The 26,053-nt window shown below is 42.9% G+C and overlaps 1 protein-coding gene across 1 annotated transcript in view; it reads right to left on the reverse strand.

The window, feature by feature from the left end:
* Positions 1-26,053, reverse strand: part of CACNA2D3 (calcium voltage-gated channel auxiliary subunit alpha2delta 3) — a 1,043,639-nt gene that overhangs the window by 479,663 nt on the left and 537,923 nt on the right. Inside the window, exons 10-11 of the mRNA XM_038772667.1 lie at positions 20,357-20,446; positions 9,021-9,134 (exon numbers count right to left, since the gene is read on the reverse strand). Of these exons, the coding sequence (XP_038628595.1) occupies positions 9,021-9,134; positions 20,357-20,446 (204 nt within the window). The remainder of the gene's footprint in view (positions 1-9,020; positions 9,135-20,356; positions 20,447-26,053) is intronic.

Consider the following 26,053-nt stretch of genomic DNA (forward strand, 5'->3'; position numbering starts at 1 on the left):
TTTGTACTTCCCAAGCGTGTAGTACAGTGCTCTGCACATAGTAAGCGCTCAATAAATACGATTGATGATGATGATGATTCTGTTGCGTGCTCTATCGGCAATTTCTTTCAACGTCTGTCTCTCCCACTAGCTTGTAAGCTTCTTGGTGGTAGGGATCATGTCTACCAACTATTGTACTGTACTCTCCCAAGTGCTTAATACAGTGCTCTGCACCCAGTCAGTACTCCCTAAATACCACTGACTGATTGATATATACACACACACACACACACACACACACATGATTTAGGACAAATTTAGAATTGGAATGATTTGCCAAGGATGTTCCATGTGATCAAGACAGTTGTCACAGCTGTACTGATCATCAGAAATAGCTGTAGCAATACATGCTGACCTCTAAATCCAATGCTACTTCTTGTCCCCTCCAACATACTCAGTGTCGCTTTCCCCTTCCAAATACAGATGGGACTAAAAATAATGCCATAGGAGATCCAACTGTAACAGAAATGACTGCGATTTTGAACAGTGCTGCCAAAATTTCAAAACGCCAGTCACTCCCAAGCCATTCTAGGACTATTTCTTTTATCTTAGAACTGAGAGATGGTTTTGTTCAATCTAGTCAAGTAATTTTTGCCTACGTTGCTGAGGTCTCCCAAAAACAGATGATCAACGTAAGTTATGTTGTAGCTCGCAAAGGACTTCAAAATGGTAGTCTAGAGAACTAATAATTAAATAGTGGAAATGTATACTTTCCACTTTGAAGTATTTCTACCAATGAAAAAAAATCAATTTAAGAACACCCAGACAATAGTTTAAAAAGGACATTCAATTTGCTGTAGTGATGCACTTTGCTCGTAATCTCCGTGTTCCAGAAACTAGGGAGATTGTTAAAAATCTACAGAAAGCTTGCATACTTTGAAATGTGAAAGTGGAAGACATGGATTTATTGTCACCACTCAGTTCTCCACAATATAACAATCTATTTCACCTGATCTGTTGTCAACCTGACCATTTTGTTTCACCTTTGCTTTCAATATTTATTATTTACATACATACTGCACACACATCACAATTTAATATTTCGTCATTTGATACTACAGGGGAGAGAGGTAAGGAAAAGGAGTGCTGCTTGAGTACTTCTGGATAATTCTTTTGGATTAGATGGCCATTTAAAATATGGTTTTGGTAATAAAGGGTCATAGATATACATAAAGATGCTCATTATCTGCACACAATAAGTGCTCAATAAATATGATTGAATGAACTGAATGAATTCAGTGCTTTTTAACTAAAAAAAAATCCTAAAACTGTGAGACACTGGATTTGAGTCTCACGATGAACTGCAAGGATGTTGGGCAGGTGGGGAGGGGAGGAAAATTGCTCAATTATATGGATTTCAAACACAGGAACTCAGGGACACTGAATAGCTTCTTGGTAGTGGAATGACAAGATGCTTCTTTAATAAAAATCAATCAATCAATCAATCAATCAATCGTATTTATTGAGCGCTTACTATGTGCAGAGCACTGTACTAAGCGCTTGGGAAGTACAAATTGGCATCACATAGAGACAGTCCCTACCCAACAGTGGGCTCACAGTCTAAAAGGGGGAGACAGAGAACAGAACCAAACATACCAACAAAATAAAATAAGTAGGATAGAAATGTACAAGTAAAATAAATAAATAAATAGATAAATAGAGTAATAAATATGTACAACCAAAAATCTACCTACATCCACATTTCTTTTTCTTGCCTAGATACTTGCTCTCCTCTGCCTTTTCCCTTTTCTTGCTGATTGTTAATAGAGTTTACCACTTTCCTCCATAATAGAGATCCTGTATGATTGTTCTTAAATATTTTTTCTTTAAATCTCTTATACTGCATCTCAGATTAGCATTCAGTTTTTCTGTGATATTTAGCTTCAGGTTCTTGACCAATCACTGTTAATATAAAATAAACAAGCTAGGCACACAGTATCTTGCAATATTCAGATGAAGAACTGATCAATCACTAACTCAATGACATAAAGTGATATCGTTTTGGGAGCACAAATTTGGAGATGGGGTGGAGCCAAGAAAAGACCAGGAAAAGAAGACAGAAAGAAAAGAGAGAGGGTTAAGGAAGGAGGGAGAAAAATGAGGACACAAAAAGAGAAAAAGGGAGGGAGTGGGTGAATGACAGAAAGATAGGAAGGAAGGGAAAAATAACAGAAATTCACTCTAATGTTTAGTGAAACCTGGATGAAACATCAACTGAAGCAGCTCAAAAGGATAACCACACAAGCAGCATGTGCAGAAATATGAAACCTCTCTATTACCAGCTGCAAAAGTCCATACATCAGCAGATAAATGGATTTTTCATTTGTTATTTATTTGGTTATACATCTGTATTATTTACATCTGCTCTTTTGTTATTCAGTATTCATCAATTATATCTTCCTGCCTTGCTCATTCAATTGTAAGCTCCGTAAAGGAAGGGATCATGTTTTACATTTATTTTGTATGTTCCCAAATCTTTACTTGGGCAAAGCATTGTCAATTGCTACTCCTACTGAATGAAGTTGCTAACAGAGAAGTGGCTGAAATAAAAAGTGGGGGGTAGTAGTAGTAATAGTATTCACTGAGCAACCAGGATGCAATACACTGTACTGAGTTGTTGGGAAATACAAAACAAGCGACATATTTCCTGCCCACAAGGAGCTTACTCTCTAATAGGGCATGAAATAGAATAATTAAAGGAACTAATTCAATGTCCAGTTGACTGACATACATACAATGTACCTCACTCTTGTATCTCTCACTCTCAACAATTTGTTCACACCCTTCCTCCTGCTGGAACACCCTTCCCCTTCACATCCAGACCACTACTCTCCCCACCTTCAAAGTCTTCACAACTCCTCCATGAGACTTTTCCTGACTCATCTCTCATTTCCCTCCCTACTCTCAATCATGAGCTACATCATTTTAATCAAAGGTATTTATAGATCACTGATTGTGTACAGAGCACTGTACTAAGCATTTGGAAGAGCACAGTACAGTATAGTTGGTAGACATGATCCCTGCTCGCAATCTAGTGGGGGAGAGAGACAACGTAATAACTTCCAGATAGTGAGAGCCAGAGGGTATAAGATGTACGTAAGTGTGGTGAGGTTGGAATGAACATCAAAGTGCTACGGGTTATAAATGCAGAAAGGAGGGAGGATAGGGTGGGGAGATGAGAGGTTAGTCATGGAGGGCTTACTGGAGGAGATGATTTAAGTAGGGCTCTGAAGATGGAGAGAGTGGGGATCTGTTGGATATCAATGGGGAGGGAGTTCCAGGCAGGAGAGAGGATATGAGCAAGAATTCAATGATGAGGGAGACAAAATAGAGGTGGGATTTTAGGTAGGCATTAAATAAAAGGAGCCCTGTTGTCTGCCAGATTTGTGGAATGAGGGGGTTTCAGACAGCAGAAACCTCATAAGTGACGGAATATGGGTGGAAGAGACACATGTTTGTGCCAGACAAAAATATTTCTCCTCCCTTATTGACACCTATGCCCATCATCCCCGTCAGCTCTTCTGGACATTTAACTCCCTTCTCAGGTCCCCTGTTTCTCCCCCTCCTCCTTCCCTCACCCCCAACGATCTGGCCTCCTATTTCATTAATAAAATTAACTCCATCAGGTTTGAGCTCCCCAAAGTCACTCCCCACCCCTTCTCCAACCCCCCGGCTCTCAACCCTCTCCGATACTCACCCATCCTTCCCAGAAGTATCCTCAGATGAGATCTCCTCCCTCCTCTCAAGTACTACTCTGGCCACCTGTGCTTCTGACCCCATTCCCTCTCATTTTATGAAATCTCTCACCCCATCCCTCCTCCCCTCCTTAACTTCCATCTTCAACCGCTCACTCTCCACTGGTTCCTTCCCCTCTGCCTTCAAACATGCCCACATCTCCCCCATCCTAAAAATCCCTCTCTTGACCCCACCTCCCCTTCTAGTTATTGCCCTATCTCCTGCCTACCATTCCTTTCCAAACTCCTTGAACGAGTCATCTATACCCGCTGCCTCAAATTCCTCAATGCCAACTCTCTCCTCGACCCCCTCCAATCTGGCTTCTGTCCCCTACATTCCACCAAAACTGCCCTCTCAAAGGTCACCAATGACCTCCTACTTGTCAAATCCAACGGCTCATACTCTATCCTAATCCTCCTTGACCTCTCAGCTGCCTTCGACACTGTGGACCACCCCCTTCTCCTCAACATGCTATCCAACCTTGGCTTCACAGACTCTGTCCTCTCCTGGTTCTCCTCTTATCTCTCTGGCCGTTCATTCTCAGTCTCTTTTGCGGGCTCCTCCTCCCCCTCCCATCCCCTTACTGTAGGGGTTCCTCAAGGGTCAGTTCTTGGTCCCCTTCTGTTCTCTATCTACACTCACTCCCTTGGTGAACTCATTCGCTCCCACGGCTTCAACTATCATCTCTACCCTGATGACACCCAAATGCACATCTCTGCCCCTGCTCTCTCTCCCTCCCTTCAGGCTCGTGTCTCCTCCTGCCTTCAAGACATCTCCATCTGGATGTCTGCCCGCCATCTAAAACTCAATATGTCCAAGACTGAACTCCTCATCTTCCCTCCCAAACCCTGCCCTGTCCCTGACTTTCCCATCACTGTTGACAGCAGTACCATCCTTCCCGTCTCACAAGCACGCAACCTTGGTGTCATCCTCGACTCTGCTCTCTCGTTCACCCCTCACATCCAATCTGTCACCAAAACCTGCCGGTCTCACCTCCGCAACATCGCCAAAATCCGCCCTTTCCTCTCCATCCAAACCGCTACCCTGCTGGTTCAATCTCTCATCCTACCCCGACTGGATTACTGCATCAGCCTCCTCTCTGATCTCCCATCCTCCTGTCTCTCCCCACTTCAATCTAACTTCACGCTGCTGCCTGGATCATCTTTGTGCAGCAATGCTCTGGGCATGTTACTCCCCTCCTCAAAAATCTCCAGTGGCTACCAATCAACCTACGCATCAGGCAAAAACTCCTCACTCTTGGCTTCAAGGCCCTCATAACCTCGTCCCAACCTACCTCCCCTCCCTTCTTTCCTTCTATAGCCCAGCCCGCACCCTCCGCTCCTCTGCTGCTAACCTCCATACTGTGCCTCGTTCATTCATTCATTCATTCGTATTTATTGAGCGCTTACTGTGTGCAGAGCACTGTACTAAGTGCTTGGGAAGTACAAGTTGGCAACATATAGAGACGATCCCTACCCAACAGTGGGCTCACAGTCTAGAAGGGGGAGACAGAGAACAGAACAAAACATATTAACAATCTCACCTGTCCTGCCGTCGACCCCCAGCCTATGTCCTCCCCCTGGCCTGGAATGCCCTCCCTCTGCACATCCGCCAAGCTAGCTCTCTTCCTCCCTTCAAAGCCCTACTGAGAGCTCACCTCCTCCAGGAGGCCTTCCCAGCCTGAGCCCCCTCCTTCCTCTCACCCTCCCCTTCCCCCCGCTCTACCTCCTTCCCCTCCCCACAGCACCTGCATAAGTTTGTACAGATTTATTACTCTATTTTACTTGTACATATTTACTATTCTATTTATTTTATTTTGTTAATATGTTTTGTTGTCTGTCTCCCCCTTCTAGACTGTGAGCCTGCTGTTCGGTAGGGATCATCTCTATATGTTGCCGACTTGTACTTGTGAAGCGCTTAGCACAGTGCCCTGCACACAGTAAGTGCTCAATTAATATGATTGAATGAATGAAGAGATGAGAGCAGGGAACAATCAGAAAGCTAGGTTGAGAGGAGGTAAAAGAGAAAACTGCAGAGTAACAGGCAAAAAGAGCAGATAAGTAACGATAGTGGCATTTGTTAAATGCTTACCATGTGTCAAGCACTGACCTAAGTACTGGGGTGGATACAAGCAAATCCAGTTGGTCACGGTCCCTGTCCCACATGGGGCTCAGTCATAATCCCCATTTTACAGGTGAAGTAACTGAGGCCTAGAGAAGTGAAGTCACTTGCCCAAGGTCACACAACAGATAAGTGGCAGAGCCAGAATCAGAACCCATGTCCTCCTGACTTCCAAGCCCATGCTCTATCCACTAGGCCATGCTGCTTCCTTAAGTGTAAGATAATAATGACGATAACAATAATAATGGCATTTGTTAAGTGCTTACTATGTGCCAAGCACTGTTCTAAAAGCTGGGGGGGGGGGGATACAAAGTAATCAGGTTGTCCCACGTGGGGCTCACTGTCTTAATTCTCATTTTACAGATGAGGTAACTGAGGCACAGAGAAGTTAAGTGACTTGCCCAAAGTCACACAGCTGACAAGTAGCGGAGCTGGGACTTGAACTCATGACCTTTGACTCCAAAGCCCATGCTCTTTTCACTGAGCCATGAACTAATGCTGTGCAGGGCTCCTCATTTCTACCCTTGTTACTACCATGCTCCCTGACCTTCAATTTTGTGCATCATTTTCGTCACATGCCAGAAAGAAGTACATAACTCCCTGCCATCCTGCTGCAGCTACTATCTTATCCTATCACCCCACTAACATGTCAGGAGGCAATCTGGTGATCATATTTTCAAGAATCCTCCCACAAAGTAAGGTCAAGTTACATTGATGATCACTGCACTGACGTATTAAAAACAAAAAAAACTGATTTGCATAGGATCTCTTGCCCACATTTCAGCCTCTGGCCTCCATCCCCCTTTATAACTGACAGACCACTCTCCCCACCTTCAAAGCCTCATTAAAATCACATCTCCTTTAAGAGGCCTTCCCCAACTAAGCCCCCATTCCCCCAACTCCCTCCCCCTTCTTTGCACTTGGATTTGTACCTTTTAAGCACGTGATATTTATCCCATCCTCAGCCTCACAGCCTTATGTAATAATAATAACAATAATCATGATATTTGTTAAGCGCTGGAGCAGTGTTCTAAGTGCTGGCTTATTTTAATGTCTGTCTCCCCCTACTCTGTAATCTCCCTGTGGGCAAGGAATGTGTCTAATAAATCTGTTGTACTCTCCCAAACAGTTAGTCCAACACGCACAGTAAGAGTTCAATAGATAACATTAAAGTGATTGATTTAGCTGCTGGAAGTTCCTCAGATGAGGCAAGGGGAGAGAGATACTTATCTTCATCACTATCATTTTTTAAAATCAGATGAAAATATCCTTTCACTTCATTTTTCCTTCTTGACAATGCTTTAAGTGTGGACAATGAAATAGAACCTCATAGACCTCTGAAACTTCCAGGATCCTGGATTCAATTAATCCATGAGAGCACCTGGCATGAAATCAATATTGCTCAACCTGGAAAGATAAGTCTAGGCTTGTGCTTTATCTGAACAATTATGATCTTGGAAAGGCCAAATGCGCCCTCAGTTTATTTCTCCTAGTAAGGGCAGAATGTTACAAATAACAAAATTTCTATCTACTACTTTTTGAATGCATCTATGCAGACTTGATTTGAATAGCTTACTATGTGATCTGCATGTGATTGAAATCCTTTGTGTTCATGTATTTGCACTTTAAAGGACCCATTCAGCCACTTCATATTGGTTCTAAATGGGATCTTAATGCTTCAGAGCAGCTTGCTAAATAGTTTCCAAAAATCATTAAGCCACAAAAATTCTATTTGCCTTATGATATTTGCATTGGCTTTCATCGCAGGTATCAATGCCAGCCTCTCCTCCTCCTAACTATCCTCATTTCCTTTCGCCCCTTTTAATGTCATTAGGATAAGTTAACAGAAGCATCTATCTGCACTATTTAACCATGAATTTCCCCCAAATAGAAATTTCCCTGAAAACCAATTTCCACTACCTTTTCTGGGGAATTAGGAGACTTTCACTTTGCAGAAAACAACTGTACAGATTTTTCCCCTCATAATCAGAAGACATAAACTCAACTCTTTGTAAAGTCTTTGACCATACTCACACGACCCAAAAGGGAATAATTCACACTTAAGCAAGAGTCAGCAGATCGCCTGAGTTTTCAATACAAACCAAGAAACGTGTGACCTTCGTTCTCCAGTCCCCTACCCATACATGGTAATAAGTCATATCTTTGAAAAGACATGTTCACCATTTAAGCAATTTGGGGACCTTATAGGGCCTTATACAAATAACTAAGATGGCACTAATTATAGTCCTTCAGTGGCCTGAAATGATGATCATCTAATTTACTACCAGGGAGGTATTTGGGCAAGAACAGTAATGCATATGATGTGATTAGCAATAAATAAGTTTAGAAAGTCCATACTAAATGGGAGAGTACTTGTCTCGGGACACAAATAATTTAGCCAAATAATAATAATGAATAATATTAATTACGGCATTTGTTAAGCGCTTACTATGTGCCAAGCACTGTTCTAAACTCTAGGGTAGGTACAAGCTAATCAGGTTGGACACGATCCCAGCCTCACATGGGGCTCCCGGTCTTAATCTCCATTTTATAGATGAGGTAACTGAGGAAGAGAAGTTAAGTGACTTGTCCAAGGTCATACAGCGGACATGTGACAGAGCCAGGATTAGAACTCATTACCTGTGACCTCTGACTACCAGGCCTGTTCTCTATCCATTAAGCAATGTTGCTTCTCTACAATAATAATATTTGTTAAGCACTTACTATATGCCAGTCATTGTACTAAGCACTGGGGTAGATAGAAGCCTAGATCCAATGGCAGGTCTAGATTCATTGGCATTAAATGTTAAATGATCAGTGGTGTGGTGAAAACAGTGCTAAGGTATTTTCTGTCACGATTATAGGAGAGTGAGCAAGCTGAGTTTTGCTGTTTTCAATTCTCTCTTGAAATATAGCCTGTGCCTGTAAGAAGAGTTTTGCTTGTTTCCCCTTTTACTGAATGAAGTTCAGAAAATCATATTAAGTAGTGCAAGTAGCTTTTGGGTCATCTAATAAATAGTAGGCTATGGAACTACCCAGACCCAAAATAGTATCTGAGGGACATTTGGAAGTTACAAATGAATTATTTTTGTTTTCAGACTTTACATGGGTCACAAATGACTTACCTTCCGGTCCGGCCAATTATATTTGGCGAAGATTGTATCGTAGGTATCCACTGCCCCATCGGTAATAAGCATGATAGCCTGACTGCAAATACTCCCTTGTCCTGTGTGGTTGAACTGTGAAAAGATAATTTGGTGAAAGTTCGATACATGACTGGAAGATGTATCAATAGAGTAGCCTACAAAAGAACATAGAGGAAACAAGAAGATGCCATATAAAACTCTAAGATTATTGTTAATCTGATCGTAATTTTATAAGAATTCACATGAAATAATTCAGGCTGTATTAAAGCAAGAAAGAGTCATGTGAGCACATGCAATAGGTGTGTAGCAGGTGGCAAGTAGTGGGAAAGTAGAGTCCAAAAATCTATACCTTTAAGCATGCACAATTCTTCAGAATGTGATTCTCGTGAAATGTAACACACTTTTTTTTACTTTAATAGATACTACTACTACTACTAATGATAATGGCATTTGTTAAGCGCTTACTATGTGTGAAATACTGTTCTAAGTGCTGGGGGATAGAAGGTGATCAGGTTGTCCCATGTAGGGCTCACAGTCTTAATCCCCATTTTACAAATGAGGTAACTGGCACAGAGAAGTTAAGTGGCTTGCCCAACTGGCACAGAGAAGTTAAGTGGCTTGCCCAAGGTCACACAACTGACAAGTGGGGGAGCCGGAATTTGAACCCATGACCTCTGACTTCCAAGCCTGTGTTCTTTCCACTGAGCCACGCTGCTTCTAAACAATTGCTCAGGATAAAATGATAAACCCCTAAGGGAAGCCTTTTAAATTCCACTGTTCCATAAGGTAGGATTGAACAGCGTGAAACAAAATATTGCTCTCCAAATAGCTTATGTTATAAAGGTGTGAATTCACAACCCCTGATCAGTGCCATAGAAAGATCCCTGTTGCCACCAGCTGTTGCCTTGGCAAACTATTGTCTTACATCTACATACTCTGCCTGCCCTCCTCCCACATTTATGCTACCACTGTTTAAACATGAATCCCCATCATGGCTTACCTACCTTCTTGCCTGACTACACCATCCCAAAACCCTAAAGCTGTCTCCATCTCTGCTCCTCAACCTGCTACTTCGACCTTGTGCTCTGAAACTCCAAATGCAACCCCACCCACACCTTTTTTAAAATGTGTTCTGCCCTTGCAGCATCAAGCACACTTCAGCCCCTACCACTTGCGTCCCATGAAGACCTGCAAGTGTTTCAAGGGTTCTATTCCACTCCCATATGGCTTTGGGGACCATGGGTCAGTGTGGGCTAGAATGGGACGAACACTACAGAGAGAAGAACAGGGTGGGGAGGGCTGAAAAAAATACAGAAAGGGTGAGTTCAGGGTATCAGGGCAGGTGGTCAGTGTAGTAGGAGCTAGTATGGACAGATGGGTTCTGGGTTTCAGGACAGTGTGGTGGAAACGTCCAACAGGGACACATACTTAAAGGATAATGGGAGGACCTGGGGCAGGGGAGAGCAGGATGAGTACACCAAAAGACAAAATAAAAAAACCCATGAAAATGCATGGTTTGCCAAGGCAACAACAGGGAGATCTTCGTTGTTCTAGATGGTGACGGCTAACAAATAAATACATCTGGCTGTCATAGAATCACAAAAATCATACAATACTTGGACTAGGGGACAACCACTGAAGTTTGAGAAGGGCAGGCTCAAGACAAACAAAAGGAAACAAAACGTTTTCTCATGGTGGGTGTTAAACAAATGGAGTTCATGGCCATAGGAAGTCATGAATATGCTTAAGAAGAGTTTGAACAGATTCACGGATGGGAGATTCATAATTAAGCTCTACCCTAGATGACCAATTTAGCTCAGGCAGCCTAGGATCTTTGTAAGCTGCCTAAGAAATTTTAGGAAAATACACAAATGTCATAGAATTGACATTACCCTGGTTTATCTGGTCAGCATGTGTTGCACTGACCCTGCTAGCTACTGCTGACTTGATCTTCCCCCTCCTCCTTCCCTCACCCCCAACGATCTGGCCTCCTACTTCATTAACAAAATTAAATCCATCAGGTCCGACCTCCCCAAAGTCTCTTCCCCCCTTTCTCCATCCCCCCGGCTCTCAACACTCTCTGCTACTCTCCCATCCTTCCCAGTGGTATCCTCAGAGGAACTCTCCTCCCTCCTCTCAAGTGCTACTCTGGCCACCTGTGCTTCTGACCCCATTCCCTCTCATCTTATGAAATCTCTCGCTCCTTCCCTTCTCCCCTCCTTAACTTCCATCTTCAACCACTCACTCTCCACTGGTTCCTTCCCCTCTGCCTTCAAACATGCCCATGTCTCTCCCATCCTAAAAAAACCCTCTCCTGACCCCACCTCACCTTCTAGTTATCGTCCCATATCCCTCCTACCATTCCTTTCCAAACTCCTTGAACGAGTTGTCTACACGCGCTGCCTAGAATTCCTCAACAACAACTCTCTCCTCGACCCCCTCCAGTCTGGCTTCCGTCCCCTTCATTCCACGGAAACTGCCCTCTCAAAGGTCACCAATGACCTCCTGCTTGCCAAATCCAACGGCTCATATTCTGTCCTAATCCTCCTCGACCTCTCAGCTGCCTTTGACACTGTGGACCACCCCCTTCTCCTCAACACGCTATCTGACCTTGGCTTCACAGACTCCGTCCTCTCCTGGTTCTCCTCTTATCTCTCCGATCGCTCTTTCTCAGTCTCTTTTGCAGGCTCCTCCTCCCCCTCCCATCCTCTTACTGTGGGGGTTCCCCAAGGTTCAGTGCTTGGTCCCCTTCTGTTCTCAATCTACACTCACTCCCTTGGTGACCTCATTCGCTCCCACGGCTTCAACTATCATCTCTACGCTGATGACACCCAGATCTACATCTCTGCCCCTGCTCTCTCCCCCTCCCTCCAGGCTCGCATCTCCTCCTGTCTTCAGGACATCTCCATCTGGATGTCCGCCCGCCACCTAAAGCTCAACATGTCGAAGACTGAACTCCTTGCCTTCCCTTTCCCTCCCAAACCCTGCCCTCTCCCGGACTTTCCCATCTCTGTTGACGGCACTACCATCCTTCCCATCTCACAAGCCCGCAACCTTGGTGTCATCCTCGACTCCGCTCTCTCATTCACCCCTCACATCCAAGCCGTCACCAAAACCTGCCGGTCTCAGCTCCGCAACATTGCCAAGATCCGCCCTTTCCTCTCCATCCAAACTGCTACCCTGCTCATTCAAGCTCTCATCCTATCCCGTCTGGACTACTGCACCAGCCTTCTCTCTGATCTCCCATCCTCGTGTCTCTCTCCACTTCAATCCATACTTCATGCTGCTGCCCGGATTATCTTTGTCCAGAAACGCTCTGGGCATATTACTCCCCTCCTCAAAAATCTCCAGTGGCTACCAATCAACCTCTGCATCAGGCAAAAACTCCTCACTCTCGGCTTCAGGGCTCTCCATCACCTCGCCCCTTCCTACCTCACCTCCCTTCTCTCCTTCTACTGCCCAGCCCGCAACCTCTGCTCCTCCACCGCTAATCTCCTCACTGTACCTCGTTCTTGCCTGTCCCGCCGTCGACCCCCGGCCCACGTCATTCCCCGGGCCTGGAATGCCCTCCCTCTGCCCATCCGCCAAGCTAGCTCTCTTCCTCCCTTCAAGGCCCTGCTGAGAGCTCACCTCCTCCAGGAGGCCTTCCCAGACTGAGCCCCTTCCTTCCTCTCCCCCTCATCCCTCTCTCCATCCCCCCATCTTACCTCCTTCCCTTCCCCACAGCACCTGTATATATGTATATATGGTTGTACATATTTATTACTCTATTTATTTTACTTGTACATTTCTATCCTATTTATTTTATTTTGTTGGTATGTTTGGTTCTGTTCTCTGTCTCCCCCTTTTAGACTGTGAGCCCACTGTTGGGTAGGGACTGTCTCTATGTGTTGCCAATTTGTACTTCCCAAGCGCTTAGTACAGTGCTCTGCACATAGTAAGCGCTCAATAAATACGATTGATTGATTGATTGATTTAGCATTTACTGAGCACTGCACAGAACACAAACTAAATGCTTGGGAGAGTAGAGTAGAGATAGTAGACATGGTCTCTGCCCTTAAAGAACTCACAACCTTGCTTGTACTTATTGTCAGTCAGTCAATCAGATTTACTGAATACTTACTGTGTGAAGAGTATTGTACTAAGCACTTGGGAGAGTACAATACAACAATAAACACATTCCCTGCCTACAAGCTGCTTACAGTCTAGAGGAACAGACATTAATATAAATTAATAAATTGCATATATGTACATAAGTGCTGTGTGGAGGGGTAATAAAGCTTACCTTCTCCAGGAGGCCTTCCCAGACTGAGTCCTCCTTTTCCTCTGCTCCTCCTCCCTTCATCTCCCCAACTTCCTCCCTCTGCTCTACTCCCCTCCCCACCCCATAACACTTGTGTATATATGCACATATTTATTATTCTATTTATTTTATTAATGATGTGTAAATATCTACAATTCTATTTATACTGACATTGATGCCTGTCCACTTGTTTTGTTGTCTGTCTTCCCCCTTCTAGACTGTGAGGCTGTTGTTGGGTAGGGATTGTCTATTTGTTGCCAAATTGTACTTTCCAAGCACTTAGTATAGTGCTCTGCCCACAGTAAGTGCTCAATAAATATGACAATGAATGAATAAAGGGAGCGAGTCAGGGCAATGGGGAAGGGAGTGGGAGAAGAGGTAAGGAGGGCTTAGGACTTAGGGAAGGCCTTTTGGAGGAGATATGTCTTCAATAAGGCTTTGACATTGGGGAGAGAAATTGTAGGATATGAGGAAGCATGGCGTATCAGGCCAGAGGCAGGACGTGGGCACGAGGTCACAGGAAGATAGATGAGATTGAGGAAAGTGAGAAGGTTAGCACTAGAGGAGTGAAGTGTGTGGGCTGGGTTGTAGTAGGAGGATAGCAAGGTGAGGTAGGAGGGGGACAGGTGATTGAGAGCTTTAAAGCCAGTGGTAAGGAGTTTCTGTTTAATGTGGAGGTGGATGGGCAACCACTGGAGCCTCTTGAGGAATGGGGAAACATGGCCTGAACGTTTCTGTAGAAAAATGATCCAGGAAGCAGAGTAAAGTATAGACTGGAGTGGGGAGAGAGAGGAGGCTGGGAGGTCAGCAAGGAGGCTGATAAAGTAATCAAGGTGGGATACGATAAGTGATTGGATTATGTGGTAGCAGTTTGGAGAGAGTGAAGGAAGGATGTTCAACACATTTTTTAAGTTCTGAGGGATACTGGAACTTGTAATAAGATGGACCAGAAAACAGGGGATTGTACCACTATACACACCTCTCTCATGATCACTGAGGAAAATGCTGTCCCAGTGTCCTGATTTTCTACAAAATTGACATGAAGCTTTTACGGCACGGGAATTGTTAGAGGTCTTAGAGAGTGCATATGGATGGAACTCAGGGTGAACAACCCTATTACATCTCCTCCAAGCATTCTCTCACTTCACTGTCAAAAACAGAACACTGGCCTGCCATAATATGATATTTATCATGTTTTTTTTAATATTAGCTGCTATACATCATAATATCAACCCAAAGTTGACAACCATATTGAAATTCATGGACAGTCTATAAAAAACATTAAAATTGGTTGTGTCTGTAAAGTTCTCAAAATTTTTGTATAGCCACACATTTGGGCAGCTGCTACACAAGTTTGCAGCAGGAAAAATCCCAGGGGTGTCAATGACCTCGCCATCACTTCACTCAGTTAAGGTGGTAGGCGCCTGCAGGGGGTGGTTTGTTGCTAGTCTGGCAGGCTGCTCCCATGTGAGCATCCTCCCTCCTTGGCCCATCCCACTTGGAACACCTGTTCTATCCTGCTTTTGAGCTCAGCGTAAATAATTTGCAAGTCAGTAATTCATACTGTTAGCAAAATGCACTCTTAGCAGTTGGCAATCTTGCCATTGCCTCCTAATTTGGGGTGGTTGCAGTCTGACCTGATTCTCACTTCTGCTCTAGCATCCTGCAATGGGCCCTAGAACCCCTCTTCTGACAGCCTTGCATGGTTCCAAGTGCTTTGTGGGGACATTGATAGTATTTGTTAAGTGCTTACTATGTTCCAGGCACTGTATAAGTGCTGGGGTAGATACAAGATAATCAGGTTGGACACAGTCCATTTCCCACATGGGGCTCACAGTCAATCTCCGTTTTGCAGATGAGGTAACTGAGACACAGAGAAGTTAAGTGACTTGCCCAAGGTCACAAATCAGATAAGTGGTGGAGCCAGGATTAGAACCCAGGCCCTTTGACTCCCAAGCCTGTGCTCCTTCCACTAGGCCACATTGCTTCTGTTAATATTTGATAAGCTAATGAGTTCAAATCACCCATCTGCTCATCAGATGCAAGGGTTAGGGGAACCAAAGCACTCTGGAGGTAGGTAAGGGTTGGAATTTAGCTTGATTCACCTGCTGCAGATTGATCTGGGTTTCATATTTGCCTCTAGTGCTTACTAAAGACAGAGAATAAATTCTTCCTGCTGCTTCCCTTGATCTCAGAATACTCATTTACAGTTTGAAGCTGCAATTTCACTTTAGAAATCCTTCAGTACTGGCATGTGAGACTATAATTTCAAATTTTGCTTAGCATTGGTGGAAATAGATGCAAACATGTGGAAGCAACAGAAATGGGCTTATAAACCCACAGAATTTCACACTAAGAGAATTTGGCCACCTATTATTGTCATATGGGGGACAAATTGGCCTCCATATGATTTTGGATTTAATCATGTCTTCGGGGCCATTGTAAGGAAGGTTCAACCAATACATGTTTTGAGAGTACCAGCACCACTTTCACCAAGAAACTTAGGGAAATTATATATTAGCTCTGCTTATGGCAGTACAAAACTTTGCATCAGAGTTCAGCAAACCTGGTACAGTGCCATCACCATCATCACTGTCATTTCCTTCACCAGGAGAGTTTCGGTGGTATAATTTTTAGGTATGGGGTCTGTCTACTGGAAAACAGTGCAAACTTTACATAACCCTTAAATGCTTGGGATATTGAACTTTTCCCCATCACCACTTTTCACTTCTGCTCTAGCATCCTGCAGTGGGCCCTACAGCCCCTCTCCTGACATCCCTGGATGCTTCCAGGTGCTTTGTGGGGACAATGATAAAAATCTAGGAAGGGACATTTTTATAAAACAAAGCTATTAGAACCCAAAAGTCTTAGGAAATAATTTTCCTGCAGCTAATTGGAAAACTATTTTTTACCAGAAAAATTAATTAAATTAATATGAAGGTATTTGGAGAAAGGATATTGGTGGAGGTGGACTGTCTTCTACTTATTTTAAAACAATTTTACTCTCTGCCTGGATATACATTACTCTATTCCATGTGATAATTTGCTATTTGAGAACTTTGAAGATGCAATTCAAGTGATTTTATGAGTAACATATCTTCAAATTTGTCTAGAACTTTTCTATTGAATAGCAAGAGTGATGAAAGTGTTTTCCATAAAAATAACAATGACAAGGGCCGTATGATGAACTACAATTAACTCAATGATTCATCAGTTAGCAGTGAAATTTCAATGCATTCTGACATTTACAGCATTTGGTTGTGATTAACAGCCTTTGAAATGTCACAGAATTTTATTTAATTGGCTAAGAAAAATAAAAAGGTAATTACTGAACAGATCATATTCATCACCAAAAAAGATAATTGCAGTTATCACACGACATGGTGGGTGCTAACTATTGTACCAAGTAGGTCTGTGTTCTTGCCGAGGCTAATGACTACTGCATAAATCGCTGGCTGGAAAAAGCTTGGAAGTAGATTTGAATGTCCTGTTCAAGGATATTAGTATTGGTAACTGTGAGTGTTTATGTGGCCTGACCAAATACAAAACTGAAAGTTTAATCATAGCAAGATAAAATTGACTCAGTTTAATTACTGTAACCCGAGTCACTTAAAACTTCAGCCAAAATTTCAATAATTTCTCTCAGAAAAATAGTTTTCAGTATGTTCTGTGACACCAATTGGTAACCTGCAATTTACATATATTTAAAAGTCATACCGGTAAAGTAGAACACAGATAAACCCGTTTTTCATGGGAAATAATGTGCCTTTAGGCTCAGAGGTTCCAGTTTATTTTTTTTTAAAGAATATCAGAGAAATATTTCTATTTATGGATGGAACACATACTATTGTAAATACTTAACCTTGAAACAAACTTTAAAGCCGATTATGGAAAGATTTGGGAACTTTATCTTACTCTTAAGTCTTCCATTTTGGTTGTGCAAAATTTCCAATTTTCCTGGCCCACCAATTTTTAGGTTGGTTGAGGATTTCTACAGGAGTGAGAACTGCTGCCTGGACTACAGTATCCAAGGTCCAACTGTGAGTAACAAAGTGATTCAGTGTCTTTTCATTCATTCATTCAATTGTATTTATTGAGCACTTTCTGTGTGCACAGCACTGTACTAAGCCCTCGGGACAGTACAATACAAAGGAGTTGGTAGGAATAAAAAAGGGCCCAGACTGAGTCCAAGTGAGGGATCTGTTACCCATCATATATCAGTGCATCAGCTTACAACTGGATTGGTGATTTACCAATACTATTTCTACATGAGTTGAAAAGGCTCCAAGGAATATCATTTCTCTGGAAATTTGCCAGGTGCCTTTGTCAAATGATTAATACAAACATTGAACCAGATCCTAAGAGGATGTTAGTCACTTCTGAACATGCTTAAATGTCAAAAAGCCCCAGGTTTCTATCTTTAGGGGCAGAAACTAATGAACTGAGAGTTCTGCACACAGTAAGTGCTCAATTAATATAACTGAATGAATAAATGGGCATAGTGAAAGTATGTCCTGAACTTGGACATTAGGAAAAGCTATGTTTTCCAGAGATGAACACATTAGGTCTTTTCAGGAGAGTATCCTGATGGTTGTTGAGTGTTTAAAGAAGAATCGAATCAGAGACAACTGTCCTATTGGATCCAATACTGCATTCATTCATTCATTCAATCGTATTTATTGAGCGCTTACTGTGTGCAGAGCACTGTACTAAACGTTTGGGAAGTACAAGTTGGCAACATATAGAGACAGTCCCTACCCAACAGTGGGCTCACAGTCTAGAAGGGGGAGACAGAGAACAAAACAAAACATATTAACAAAATAAAATAGAATAAATATGTACAAGTAAAATAAATAGAGTAATAAATATGTACATACATATATACATATATACAGGTGCTGTGTGGAAGGGAAGGAGGTAAGGCGGAGGGGATGGAAAGGGGGAGGAGGGAGAGAGGAAGGAGGGGGATCAGTCTGGGAAGGCCTCCTGGAGGAGGTGAGCTCTCAGTAGGGCCTTGAAGGGAGGAAGAGAGCTAGCTTGGCGGATGGGCGGAGGGAGGGCATTCCAGGCCAGGGGGATGACGTGGGCCGGGGGTCGACGGCGGGACAGGCGAGAACGAGGCACCATGAGGAGATTAGCAGCAGAGGAGCGGAGGGTGCGGCCTGGGCTGTAGAAGGAGAGAAGGGAGGTGAGGTAGGAGGGGGCGAGGTGATGGACAGCCTTGAAGCCAAGCGTGAAGAGTTTCTGCCTGATGCGTAGGTTGATTGGTAGCCACTGGAGATTTTTGAGGAGGGGAGTAACATGCCCAGAGCGTTTTTGGACAAAGACAATCCAGGCAGCGGCGTGAAGTATGGATTGAAGTGGGGAGAGACAGGAGGATGGGAGATCGGAGAGGAGGCTGATACAGTAATCCAGATGGGATAGGATGAGAGCTTGAACGAGCAGGGTAGCGGTTTGGATGGAGAGGAAAGGGCGGATCTTGGCAATGTTGCGGAGGTGAGACCGGCAGGTTTTGCATTCATACTGCATTCATAGTGGGCATTTGTGTTACCAATTGATTAATAATTCTACAAATTTTTTTTGGTCATATCAATATTCCTAAACAGGACATGCATGCTGAAAGTGTTCTTGACTACCGAGTGTGGGAAAATATTTGTAAAAAGTGCAAATCAGAAGTGAAAAACCCATCCTGGCCATTTTGCTTAGCTGATTCGGAATTAACAGACTATTAAAAAGTTAACAAAGGGTTCAAAACACCAGATATTAAATATTTATTCTCATAGCAAATGTGCCTTACAAAGCTCAATGGAGAAAACTGGCTTTTTGTCTAGTTTTGACAAGAGATATGACTATGGTGAACTGCTTATCATTTTCCTCTTCTTTGGCTTTGCATTGCAAAAAATTTAAGGGAATCTTTAAACCCAGTGAGCAATTTATTGAAATAATCTCAATTTTGCGGGAGAGGAGATAACTGATGAATGCAGAATGGTATTCTCTATTTCATGTATGTCAAAAATGACACAGAATTCAACTACTTATAAGTATGCCTTTTAGTGCCACCCAGATCTGCCACTTATTTGCTGTGTCACCTTGGGAAAAATCACTTCACTTCTCTGTGCCTCATTTACCTCATCTTTAAAACGGGGATTGAGACTGTGAGCCCTACGTGGGACAGAACTGTGTGCAACCCAATTTGCCTGTATCCACCCCAGCACTTGGTACAGTGCTTGGCACATAGTAAGTGCTTAACTAATACCATAATTATCATTATTATTTTTTCTGTAAAAGCAAGTCTCAGGAAAAGACCAAGGACCTGATTTTAATTAGCATACTGTGTCTTCCTCTTCTAAGGAACACATTTCAAAGGTTGCAGCATTCACTTAAAGTGGGGGAAGACGCTCACAGCCTTCCTTAGGATTTCCTGTTAGTATGAAGTTCAGACTTCAATGAGTAACTTTCTGTATAAACACATTATAAGCATTATTATGCAAATTATAATATGGCCACATGTTTTGAAAGATAAATAATCAAAGAAATGCATATATCCTTAAGCTAAGAACATTATGCCAAAATGATTGTAATGTTATTTTCTATAAAGAAATTATGAGTGTTTTGAAAATACTCTTTCTACATGACATTCATAATGAGAAGCAGCATGGCCTACTGGGAAGAGCACAGAACTGGGATTCAGAGGAACTGGGTTTTAACCCTGGTTTTGCCACTTGTCTGATATGTGACCTGGGGCAAATCACTTAACTTCTCTGTGCTTCAGTTAGCTCATCTGTAAAATGGAGATTAAGACTGTGAGCCCTTCGTGTGACACAGACTGGGTGCAACTTGATTTTTTTTATATCTACCCCAGAGCTTAGTACAGTACCTAGCACATTGTAGCGCCATAACAAAAACCATTTTTAAAAAAGAATGCTACAAATAATACTATGGCTGCACATTACCAGAATAAAAATACATTCCGATCCATTCCCTGAATGGCAAAAGATAATTAACAGCTTACATCATTGAGCATGTTGAAGGCTTCATTCAAAGCTATAGCCAGCATTCCAATCCCTTTGGCAAAAAGCTTGTCAAGGTGTTCCCTGAAGTGCTGAAAAACAAACAAAGCAGATAGTTATAATCCCTCCTGCACTTTAAAATTCCATCCTACTGTGCATAATCATTGTCCAGAGCAAAGGTAGTGGTACTTATGTGCTAAAGGTTTAAGACTAAACTCTTCTCAGCTTTACACAACAGAACACTTTGAAATGGAAAAGTTACAATTTATATGAACACAAGTAAAGTGTAGCATACTTTTTAGCTTGGTTACATTCAAAAAATCTTGGTTAACTGTCCCAGAAATTTCAGTTCTGGGAGAGGTGGGATGAAGAGTACCAAGGTTATTAAGGTGGTCACCACTATACTGTTCCTCCAAATATCCTTTTGTAATTGTTGGAGGCACTGTACTTGGCTGGATGGATCATTGGTCTGCCCAGGCAGATTTCTCATGGTTTTAAAGACTATGAAAGAATAGAAGTCCACAGTCGATTAGAGGTTTGTTGACTGGTGTGCCCTATACTTCAGGTCATGGGTTCTAATCCCGGCTCCGTCACTTGTCAGCTGTGTGATTTTGGGCAAGTCACAACTTCCCTGTGCCTCAGTTACCTCATCTGTAAAATGTGGATTAAGACTGTGAGCCCCATGTGTGACAACCTGATTACCTTGTATCTCCCTCAGCACTTAGAACAGTGCTTGGCACATAGTAAGCGCTTAACAAATACCATCATCATTATTATTATTCCTTATGAATATCACCATGGCTGTATATCATGGTTCGGTTGGCTTGGGAGAGTAAGGAAGGCATGAGGGGCTGGTGGGAAATCCAAATGGAAAAATCACTGCTAAATTAAAGCCTTGGTATCTTTATTTATTTTAAATGGTATCTGTTAAGTACTTACTATGTGCCAGGCACCGTACTAAACAGTGGGGTGGATACAAAGCTAATCAGGTTGGACACGGTGCATGTGGCACATGGGGCTCACAGTCTTAATCCCCATTTTACAGATGAGGTGACTGAGGCAAAGAGAAGTAAAGTGACTCACCCCAGGTCACACATCAGACAAGTGGCAGAGCTGGGATTTGAACTCAGGTCCTTCTGACTCCCAGGCCCACATTTCATTTACTGGGCCATGCTGCTTCTTTTTGGGAAGTTGGCAATATCCAGAACAACCAAACAGGAGCAGTGAAACAGGACCACCCACTCATTATAACTGAAGTTTCCTAGTCTAAAAAACTCTGAAATGATCATGGAATTAATTTAAATGCTTTACGTACTCTGTGATTTTAGAAAGCAGCCCTGTCTCCCAGTCTTTCCCTTTCTATATCCCAAACACCTGGCTAGCATGTGATCAGATGGTTTCCTTAAACCAGGGGCAAAAGCTACTGCTGTAAGTGGTCCTCTCCTAAAACATTCATCCTCAACATCATCCACACATACTGGAACGTATGCAAAAATAGGTTTAAGTCAAATCATGCAGTTATTATGGTCAAATGGGATGTGGCAGTTAGAACAGTTATGTTCGAAAGCAAATGAGCAGTTACACCCTTAGATATTCAGAATATAATGTCCACAATAAAAAAAAGAGGTTTTCAACATTCCCACATGGTATACTATTGTGAAGTCTCATTCCCTGTGCTCCATTAAGGAATCTGCCATGTTTGAGTGCTCTAGGAAACAATGAAAACTGTTTAGGAGGGGGGAAATCTACTAGGGGGGCTGACAGAGAGCCCCTGAGGTTTAGGCAGGGCCCCTTGAGGTCATAAGGAAGCACTTCAGCATTTCCCATGGAACTTGGAAAGTTTTTAAAGCTGTTCCACCTATGGTTCTCTATTGCAAGTGGATTAAAAATGCTTGGACTTCAAGGTTTGGGATTTGGAGCATGGAACCGCACATCAGGAGCTGACGAGCAATTTAATCAGTGTTATCCATGTGCTATATTTAACATCAAGTATCAAGAAAGGATCACGAACAACAAGTTGTTGGAACTCAGACAGACCTTGAAGATCATTAAAACACTCATTACAAGACAGCTTTCTGTCAGTGGAATAAATAGCAAGAAAACCCAAGTAGCGAAGGCTTAGTGAGCTGATGATGGAGGCCAAGACCAAGAAGAACAGAGGAAACGTCTTAAAACCATGGTGATCCACAACCCTAAACCAGGCTCCCTACATGTGAACACCTAGGTGAGGAAAGCAGCTGATAAACCAGCCAGATCTAGGACATTTAGGAATGGATTTGGCTAGCTTAGACTGAAGCTTTGGAAAGACCATGATAAGCAAGAAATCAGATCCAAAACCAGCACAAAGGACCAAAAAGCAATATAGCAGCATAGCAAAGACCCATTCATATGGAGAAAATTCTCACCATAAACAATGTAAGCTTTGGACAAAAAGACAGCTATCTAATTGAAAACTATCCAAAACACAGCTGGGCCAGGGATTGAAATTGCAGGTTATCCCTGGAACTCCACTTTCTCTCTGCTGGAAATTAGGTCACCTCAATTACCACCCAGTCCACTGATTGACAAAACCTGAACATCAAAAGTGCCAGCCTGTCTAGTATGCAGAGGATGTTCATGTTTATTTTCGGTGATGCTGTTGCTCTTTTGTGTTTTTGTTTAGATTTGTTGATTTTCCCCTAGTTTTTGCAAGAAATGGAAGAGCTTCTCCCAACCCTCAGTGATGGCTTACCAAATGGCTTGGTGCAAAGTAGTAGATGCTGCTGTTGAGGTCTCAGAGATAATTGGTTCTGGGACCACAAGGTGCACCTGTCCTCTATTTTCCTTTTTTTAATGGTGTTTTTTTAAGCATTTACTAGGTGCCAGGCACTGGAGAAGATACAAGAAAATCAGAGCAGACATGGTCCCTGTTCCACGTGGGGCTCACAGTTCATTTAGGAGACAGAACAGGTATTTAAGCCCCATTTTACAGATGAGGTAATTGAAGCACAGAGAAGTTAAGTGACTTGCCCAAGGTCACACAGCAGACAAGCAGTGGAGCAGGGATTAGAACCCAAGTCCTTGGGAGACAGAGACCTGGGACTCCCAGGCTTGTGCTCTTTCCACTAGGCCATGCTGCTGCCCTCCTTACCAGTTCTCTCTCAATGCACATCACTGGCCTGGGGAACTTGGTTAGAGGGGTTGGATGGCTCAGCAAAAAACATCAAATTACCACAAAAACAACTCAAGTACATGCACTGCCAGGAAAAGGATATTGTTTCCCAGCCTAAAAAAGTTGCTGTTTGACCATGCTCATGCCCACAAAAGCTGTGCTACTGTATTTTCAGGGGCATGGTGTACAAGTGAGGAAGAGATCCTCTCTCAAAGACACTCAGTCACTTTGCAGCTTCAGTATTTTAGTAGCATCAGCTTTGAACTAAAAGACAACTCTACCCACTACCCAGAAAAACGAAATGTTCTTTGCAAAGGGTGATTGTGGTTCAAGATGACAGAGCATTAAGTCATCAGTGCAGCCCCTGCTTTAAAAGTGCAAACTGAAAGTGTTACTTCATGGTGGTCCTTAAAGAAACGATGACAGGAGGGCATCCATATCAGGCAGGCCCAAGTTGCAGCCAGTGCTAAAAGTGAAAAATGAATGTCTAACTGAAATGCCTGAAGAATGTACCTGCCCCCTGCTACTGTTATCCCCCTTGGCAACCCAGGGGCAAACTGACTTTCTGGGGTGGGGTCAAAGTGGCAACCCTGGTGGTGAGTGAACAGGTTTTTGGAGAGGCAGGGTAAGGGCCCAGCCAGTCACTGATAAGGACACCAGTTGGGATCTGGGGAAAGAGTAAAATGGAAGAGGCAGGGCTTTGGTTGCTGGCCACCAAAGAAAAAGGAGACACTGGGAAGAGCACAGGCTTGGGAGTCAGAGGTTCTAATCCCGGCTCCGTCACTTGTCGGCTGTGTGACTTTGGGCAAGTCACTTAACTTTTCTGTGCCTCAGTTACCTCATCTGTAAAATGGGGATTAAGACTGTGAGCCCCACGTGGGACAACCTGATCACCTTGTATTCACCCCCCCCACCCCCCACCCCGGTGCTTAGAATAGTGCTTTGCACATAGTAAGCGCTTAACAAATACCATCATTATTATTATTAGGGTAAATGGGCAGGGGCACTACCCTGCCCCCTCACCATAACAATAATAATTGTGGCATTTGTTAAGCACTTACAGGCACTAGGCAAGCACCATTGTCAACCACTGTCCCAGTTACCCCTTTCCCCTGCAGTCCTTGCTTCTCTGGAACACCAGTTCTGGGACTTTTTCTTATACCAGAATCGAGGTCAATCCAGTTCTTCCAGCACTGCTTGAGAGCCTCTCTAGTGTCTGGTTTCTAGCAAACCCAAGTTGAGTAGGTTTGGCAATCTTTGTCTTTGCATGTTCATTCTGTTCATCTGATGTCATTCTTGTCAACTGAATTTAATTGCATTCATTCATAAAGCTTTATATTGCATTGGTTTTTAATAATAACAATACCATAACCTTTGTATGCCATCTATAGCTGCGTGTCATGTGAGAAGAGAACCTTGGGGCAATGATTGCTTTTATTGGTAGGCACTTAAAGGAAAATGTAACAATATGTCATGCAATTTCCCTCGTCTCCTTTTTAACAAGGTCAGTTGTGACTTTTTTCCCCCAGTACAAATCTGATCCACATTTCAGATGCCAAAAGACATTTCCTTAAATTAAGAGTTTGAAAACTCTTCCTGAGTCCATGGTCTATCTCAGTTCTCCTCTCAGGGAACTCATCCTTTCAGGTGGTTTCAACTACCGCCTTTATGCAGCTGACTCCCAAATCTACATCTCCAGCTCCAACCTCTCACCTGCTCTACAATGTCACATTTTCTCCAACATTCAGGGCAATTCCATCCGGACAACCTACCGGAACCTTAAATTTAATATGGAAAAAAATTAAGTCTTCATTTTCCTTTCTAAATTCTCCTCTCATCCTATTTTTCTCATCATGGTTTACAACTGGCTATCCATTACCCACTACTTTCAGCAGCAGGCCCCCCTCTTACTCTCGTCTCTCTCATCTCCTGCTATAGGCCAGCTGGTGTGCTGTGTTCCTCCAAAGCTAACCTCCTAAATTTACCTTACTCTGACCCATTGCTCACTCTCTGCCTTGCCTGAATCACTGTTTCCATGCAGTCTAACCAAATTACATCATTCTCCTCCAAAGTCTTGCCAACTTTCCCAGCCAAACAATCCCATTAACCACTTCCACACTCACATTTATCTGTTTAGTATTTTATTCCAATGCATTGATCATTTATATCTAGTCTCTTACTCTTTTAACTATGATATAATTCATCATTTTTGGTCTACTGTTTCCTCCATTGGATTGAATAATATGGTTCTACATGTTCAAGATGATGCTACTAATGAGATTAGTGTACTAATGAGACTGACAAGACTGATGCATGAAACAATTTCTTCCAAAAGACATGCATATTAAGAGTGCTCCATTCTGCAGTGTTGCATTTGTTACTCACAGTGCCTGGTGCTATTTTAGTTTCTGACTCTTTGTGTCATGATCTTTTCAAAGCTTGCTCTAAGAATCACCCCATTTTTAACTGTATACCAAACTTGTCAGTGCTCTGTTCCTATCTCCCAACTGTCCAATCAATAGTATTGTACTGAGTTCATGAATCACAT

The sequence above is a fragment of the Tachyglossus aculeatus genome, chromosome X1 (assembly GCF_015852505.1).
Source record: "Tachyglossus aculeatus isolate mTacAcu1 chromosome X1, mTacAcu1.pri, whole genome shotgun sequence".
Lineage (NCBI taxonomy): Eukaryota > Metazoa > Chordata > Mammalia > Monotremata > Tachyglossidae > Tachyglossus > Tachyglossus aculeatus.